This window comes from Octodon degus, unplaced genomic scaffold (assembly GCF_000260255.1).
Source record: "Octodon degus isolate 3935 unplaced genomic scaffold, OctDeg1.0 scaffold00098, whole genome shotgun sequence".
NCBI lineage: Eukaryota > Metazoa > Chordata > Mammalia > Rodentia > Octodontidae > Octodon > Octodon degus.
The window spans coordinates 5,095,413-5,102,274 of record NW_004524674.1 but is presented as its reverse complement, the minus strand read 5'-3'; the positions used below and the strand labels follow the sequence as shown (position 1 = coordinate 5,102,274).

The following is a 6,862-nucleotide window of genomic DNA, read 5'->3' as shown; positions in this document are numbered from 1 at the left end:
AAGGACTGGTAGCCAGAGGGATTGGCAGAGCTTGATACTCACCCTCAATGAGGAGCCAATTGTTAATGACAGTCTGGATGTTAGAGTAGAAAAGGCGAGTAATGTCATGACCCATTTCTAGGTAGGAGATATGGACCAGGGAGCCAGCTGAAGTACCCAGAGACTTCTTACACAGGATGCCCATGATCAGCTCTCCATTCTCTACCACCACCTATGGAGAAGCACCCACTCAGTGCCCATGTTCTGGTTTCCATGATCAAATTGTATTCCCATATATCCAGAAGCCAGAACCTACCTTGGTGTCACCAGGAGATATGTGTTTGTAAGGTCCGCTGTCCTCATCATCAGGATGGGTGCTATGAGTACGTATACAATTGATGTGGCCAGGTATAATGAGAGAGAAGATCTGCTTGCCTGTCCACAGGGGCCGGGGCTTGAGGATGGCTGGCTGTGGAACCTTTCCATCCCATGTAGAAAGAAACATTAGCAAGTTCATCACTTCACCCTGTGTGACAGCAGCAAGACAGATGTCAGATCATAGGCCTCACCACATGAGGAAGGCTTCCCTACCTAAGGAGAAAGCCAGACTTTAGAGGCGAAAGATGACAGGCAGTGTCTTCAAAAATTGTAATGAACAATTTACTGCATAATTAAAAAAGAAATTCAGTGTAACAGACTTTTTTTTTGCTGTACCAAGGAATCAAACTTGGGACCTTGTGCTTATCAGGCAGGGGTTTATGTTGCTGAGCTATCTCTTCGGCCCCAAGACATTTTTTTTTTTTGCTGCGAATGCCTTCAGGGCATGATTGGCTGGCTTGAGTTGTGGGGATCAAACCACAGCAATCTGGGCCTGACTGCTTTGTTGAAGCAGCCACTTAAAGAACTGAGCTATGGGGCAGGCACCCCCGCAAGACATTTTTAATAAGCTCTTTCTTTTCTTTTTCTTTCTTTCTTTTTTTTTTTTTTGTAGCAGAAATCAAACTCAGGGCCTTGCACTTGCCAGGCACACACTGTGCCAGTGAGCTACATAGTTTCTTTTAATAATCAGAAAACAAGTGAAGATAAAAATTTTATGATGGACCTGTTTGTTTTCCCTTTACCTATACTTTGCAGATAACAGCTGAATTATGAGAATTTCTAAGGAATTAAACAGAGAGCTAAGGCCATATACTAGTTCTGGCTTCTAACTTTCCTACCCTGCTTTTTCCTTTACCTCAGCAGAAAAGGCAATCTCACACATGTATCAATGCAGAACAAGACAGGAAAAAACATGAAAGCTCTTCCTTGCCACCTTTAGCCCTTCTATTTGCACAAGTTAGGTTTCCATTCGGACTACAAACCCGTTCCAAAAAGACGTCTCTCTTAGTGAATTTTCGCACAGCTGTAAGTGTATCCTGCACAATGCCCATGACAGGCCGATTGCTCTGGGGGGTGACAATCATTCGAGGAACCATGGCTAGCTCCTGGATCTCTGCTCGAGTCTCTAGAGACTGTGGCAGGTGCAAGTTCATCTCATCTCCATCAAAGTCTGCATTGTATGGAGTTGTCACACTGCATTCAAGGGAAAAAAAGTTGAAAGACATCTTCAGTGAAACCTCAGAGTAGCCCCACCCTAACCTGCTTCCCTCAGCCAGAAAACTGACCTAAGATTCAAACGAAAAGTAGACCATGGGAGGATGCGGACCCGATGCCCCATCATGGACATCTTGTGCAAAGTTGGCTGCCGATTGAAGATAACAATGTCCCCATCGCACATGTGCCGTTCCACCTAGGACATGAGGTACAGAATCAGGCTTGGCGAAGGTGTGCTAAGAACAAAATGATAGTGAACACAGGATCCTTTCTAGACTAAAAGATGATATTCTAGTATTAACTTGAAACATATATTAAATAACCCCTCTGGGCCAAGCCCTCACCTAGATCTTTCATCAGGCATAAATATTGGTGAATGCAGTATTTTCACTAACCAAGTATTCAGCCTGGAGAGAAAACTAAGAGATAACAAATACACAGCCTTTTGTGCTGTTCCTCCATGGATCCCTCCTTCCTGCATATACAGTAATACTTTGGTTCATAAACACTAAGCTATTTGAGGACAATTCAGCACACAGAAGCATTCAGTACAATTTTGCTTCCATTCACAAATTGCACAGTGGGTGATAAACATGACTGTGGCCCTTGTCTCTAGAATCACGGAACGCATTACATTTGAGAACAAAGGTACCACTGTATACACTCCCCCTGGGTTGATGCAACCCTCACCCCAAATGCTTGTGGCTGGCAGTTTTAAGTGCACCTAGAATAACAGTATCTTTAAAAAAAGTCAACAAATCTGTAGCCTAATGAACAGGATGTTCAGTTTTAAATGGCAATTCCAGCCAGTCTCCATTCTAGAAAGGCTCAGGCTCAGGTAGCTAAGACAGACCTGGCCTATTACATACCTTATACCCAGTCTGCAGATGAAGGTCACTGGGCTTGGGGTGGAAACGCAAGTCAATTCGATCACCATTGTCTCGGATAATGTATTTGGCCCCTGGGTACTGGCTGTTCCCCCTTCGTACTAGTTCCTGAAGTCTAAGAGAAGGCAAATGACAAATGAGCAAAATATTTCCTAAAAAAATCCCTGCCCACCACTCATACTCAAAAGCCCTAAGGAGAAGCCAAACCCCCCTTGTCTGTTCCAAGTACCCTCCTTCAGGCTGAGGGGCACGCGCCTCGACCTCTTTCAAAGCCTCACCACTGAGGCCAGTGCCCCATAGCCGTTCTGAGCAGTTTCTGGACTGACGCACACCTGTCAATGTTGAAAGGGGTGACAATCTCTGCAAAGGTCATATTGGCGGCAATGGAGCGGGGCACGCCAACCTGGTCAATGGACAGGTTGGGGTCGGGGGTGATGACAGTACGGGCTGAAAAGTCCACTCGCTTGCCCATCAGGTTCCCTCGCACCCGGCCTTCCTTGCCCTTCAGCCGCTGCTTCAGGGACTTAAGAGGACGGCCAGACTTCTGCATGGCCTGTAAGAAAATATGGGAGGGGGGAGCAACACAGGAGTTAGCACTGGGCCCTCCTCCAGATGTGAGGCCTCACACTGGCCCCCACCCCGGCTCCAATCCACAGGGGGAGGGGGGATGCAGACGCACACGGGGCAAGCCAGGCAGCTCATTGTCCACCATGGTGGCCACGTGGAATTGGAGAAGTTTCACATCCTCTGCAATAACGTGAGCTGCTGCACCATTCTGCTCATTCCGCCTCAACTGATTGTTGATCTTCACAATGTCAGCCAGTTTGTGTGTCAAGTCATCCTGAGGTAAGAGGTCAGCATTGTCACAGTCCAGCCACCACTGACTAGGCACTCAGGACACACATACCAGGTACACAGTACAACTTTCCCCGTATACCACCCTGGGAAGCAGAGGCAGGTCTACTCTCCTTTATAGATACAGAAAGCCCTTTGTGATTTTTATCCAGGTTAAGGGCCTTGTTAAAGGTCACAAAAGTGGCAAGGTATTTTCCAACTCAGATCTTTCTATATTCATTTTTTATTTTATTTTTAGGGAATGATCTACAGCGTGTTAAAGGTCTCACTACTAGATCCGACTTGTAGTGATCTGTTTACAGCCTCCCAAGAGCTGAGATTACATGCATGCACCACCACACCCAGTCTCAACTGATGTCTCAGTGTGCCCTGGGGACGGGGCCGGCACAGCAGACCCGGAGATCGATGTCTCTGCTCTTGCGTGCATGCCACCCCCATAGGCCTTCTCCCCTCCGACACCCCAGCTATCTGAGAGGCAGAGTACTGGAGCTGCTGACCTGGTTGCGGGCAGAGCCCTGCATCACCACAGCAGGCCGCACAGAGAGGGGAGGCACTGGCAGCACTGTGACAATCATCCATTCTGGCCGAGCGTAGCGAGGCTCCATGCCCAGCACAAAACATTCCTCATCTGAGATGCGTTTGAAGATTTCATGCACTCGCTCTGGACTCAGGAGGATCTTCTTTTCCTGAGAGTCCTCATTAACATGCTTCCACTCAGCATATAGCTCCAAGCCTGAACGCCGGATCCGAGGCTGATACCGCCCACAGCCTCCGTGGCCCTTCCAAATACAAAGAGGGGCTATCAGAGCCCAAGTCAGGCTATTTCCTGCCATTTGAGGCCACCCTTTTCTGCTTCTCTGTGAGCTCCCAGTTCCTGATTCTTCTATAGCCCCCTATCTTCCTTCCAGGCCTCTATGTCCACCTCCCCAAGCCCCTCCTTCCCCATAGTATGTCTGCCAGCCCCAGCCACCTTCTCTTTGGTCAGATCCTCATCACCCTCTGGCTGCTCCACACCAAACTTGTTGTCCATTTCTTCCCCACCCTCGCAGATGTTCTTGCCCTTGCAAAGGTCATAGACATGTGTGAGTCGCTTCTTGGGCTGCCCCTTGGACTTGGCCAGAATGTCTTTGATCTTTGGGTTGTTCTAGGGGAAAGACAGAGCAAGATCAGTTGGGGTTGTTTCCCTATCCCTCTACCCAGAAGCCTTCCTCCCATGTAAGGGCCTGTTTCCTACTCACAGAGTCTACAAGCAGCTTGGAGCAGAAAAAACACACACAGCGTAAAACCTTCATCGTCTTCACCAGGAAGCCCACATGAAATACAGGCTTGGCCAGTTCGATGTGGCCAAAGTGGCCAGGACACTCTGTCATGTTTCCTGTAGAAATACGCACTTAATAACCTCAGAGACCATTTCTCTAGGTGTCCTGCTCCACCCCCGGTTTTCTTTAAAGACCTGAACCTTTTTCCTTCCCTTCAGCACCCCGCACTCACCTGCACATGTTTGGCAGCGGCCAGTCCGCTCAATCACCCCCTGCCTTGGATCCATTAGCCCCCCAAGCTTGGGGCGGCCTCCTTCAGTGGTCTCTGGGTATTTGATACCACCCTCTGTCACAGACATCCTCTTCTGCAGAAAAGAAAAGCCAGTAACAACTGAACAGGCTTCCTAATTTTCAGCATTCACACCTAGAGAGCTCTGTACTAAGACCTGAGAAAACCTAAATCACGTAAAGCTTGTTCCAGTCATTGTATGTGGATGGGTGGCATGTGCGTCTTGACCTTATATAAACTGCCTCCCTCTCAGTTGAATTCTAGGTCACTGGCATCCATAGGATTTAATCACAGAAAGTTTTTAAAAATCCTAACTTCCTTGAAGTTAAAAGAAAAAAAAAAAAAAAAAAAAGGCCTACTACATCACTTCTTCCCCCAAGCTGAAATCAAGCACATGAATCTGAGATTCTGAGAAGCACTTGAAATTTTATTATAGAGCAGGAGAAGTCCGATGTGGCAGTACATGTCTATAATCCCAGCACTCTAGGAGGCTAAGGCAGAAGGACTACAATCTCTGACCCAGCCTGAGCAACTTAATGGTTTAACAAGGTCCTGTCATGGGACATGATGGCACCACAGGCCTGCAATCCCAGTACTCAGCAGACTGAGGCAGGGGGATTGCCCTGAGCCCATCATGGGCTACACAGTGAGATCCTGTCTCAAGAAAAAGAAAAAGGGGCTGGAGAGATGGCTCAGTGGTCTAAAGCACCTACAAGCTTGGCAAAGCACAGGGACTGTGGTTCGATCCCCCAGCACCACATGCCAGCCAGCTGCGCCCCCTGGTGGGCTGAGCTGCCCCCCCCCACACACACAATAAATAAATGTTAAGAAAAAGAAAAAGCCCATAGCTCAGTGAGAAGACAGTAGGTGCTAGGGTATGTCGACAGAGCAGAGAAAAATGAGTAGACTCCCAAGAAAGTTGGACTCAATGGGGCTGATTCAGTTTAGGGAAGAGGGAAATGGAAGAACTCAGTTCAGTAGCTACAAGTTAGATTTTTGTCCCAGACTTTAAGGGGTCAAAATAAACTTCAGTATCCTTTCAGGTAAGGAAAACTAGACAACTTTGCAGAGGGATTAAATTCAAGTGTGTATATGTATATGTACATGTATGGAGGGAGGGAGGGAGATACAGAGATGGCTAAACCCAGGACTGCCACATTGAGCTACATTCCCAGTCCTTTTTGCTTTTTTTTTTTTTTTTGGGGGGGGGGGCAGAACCAGGTATTGAACTTTGGCCCTTGCGCTTTCCAGGCAAGCGCTTATTCTACTGAGCCATCTCCCCGGCCCCTCCTTTTTTAATCTTGAGACACTGTCTAAGTCACTATCCTGCCTAGGCTGGGATTAGTTCGAACTTGAGGTGGTCTTGCTTTGTCCTCTCTGAGTGCTTGGATTTGGGGACATGCCACCATGCTCAGCTATAATATATATTCTTGATTCAAATATAGTGACAGTTAACATCTTTTAAAGATACTACGGATTTAATTTAACCTAAGGGTACTCTACTACCAATCTATGTCCCCAGCCATTTTTAAATACTATATTTTAAGACAGGGTCCAAGTTATTTGGGCTACCCTTAAAATCTGCAATCTTTCTGCTTCAGTCTCTGAGGTAGCTGCAACTAGTGTGTGCTGCACAGTTGGCTTAGCTGATTGACTCATTTTCATAATTAACACAAATAAGCATCACTGCTTCCTTCTATTTATCTTGATTTTATGAGATAGGGTCTTACTATGTAGCCCAGGCTGGCCTCAAATGGCAATCCTGTCTGTCTCTGAGCATACAGTACCAGGGATTGAACCCACCACTTTTTTTTTTTTTTGGTTTTGGCCAAACTTTTTATTTAGTATTCTGTAGTTGTTTAACACACACTTAAATGGTCTTACTGGGGGAGGGGAAAGGGAAGGTTCTTGCAGATTCCCAAGGAAATGTCAAAAAGGCAAATTATGGCCAGCATTATCCATTTGTTTTTGGGTTTACTGGGTGAATAGCACTTTCCTTA

The 6,862-nt window shown here is 46.9% G+C and overlaps 1 protein-coding gene across 1 annotated transcript in view; it reads right to left on the bottom strand.

Moving 5' to 3' along the window:
- Polr2a (RNA polymerase II subunit A) overlaps nucleotides 1–6,862 on the bottom strand; it is a 28,541-nt gene that overhangs the window by 11,788 nt on the left and 9,891 nt on the right. Inside the window, exons 2-12 of the mRNA XM_004638407.2 lie at nucleotides 4,806–4,938; nucleotides 4,553–4,689; nucleotides 4,285–4,458; nucleotides 3,812–4,093; nucleotides 3,139–3,300; nucleotides 2,792–3,012; nucleotides 2,442–2,574; nucleotides 1,644–1,768; nucleotides 1,341–1,551; nucleotides 296–505; nucleotides 43–211 (exon numbers count right to left, since the gene is read on the bottom strand). Of these exons, the coding sequence (XP_004638464.1) occupies nucleotides 43–211; nucleotides 296–505; nucleotides 1,341–1,551; nucleotides 1,644–1,768; nucleotides 2,442–2,574; nucleotides 2,792–3,012; nucleotides 3,139–3,300; nucleotides 3,812–4,093; nucleotides 4,285–4,458; nucleotides 4,553–4,689; nucleotides 4,806–4,938 (1,957 nt within the window). The remainder of the gene's footprint in view (nucleotides 1–42; nucleotides 212–295; nucleotides 506–1,340; nucleotides 1,552–1,643; nucleotides 1,769–2,441; nucleotides 2,575–2,791; nucleotides 3,013–3,138; nucleotides 3,301–3,811; nucleotides 4,094–4,284; nucleotides 4,459–4,552; nucleotides 4,690–4,805; nucleotides 4,939–6,862) is intronic.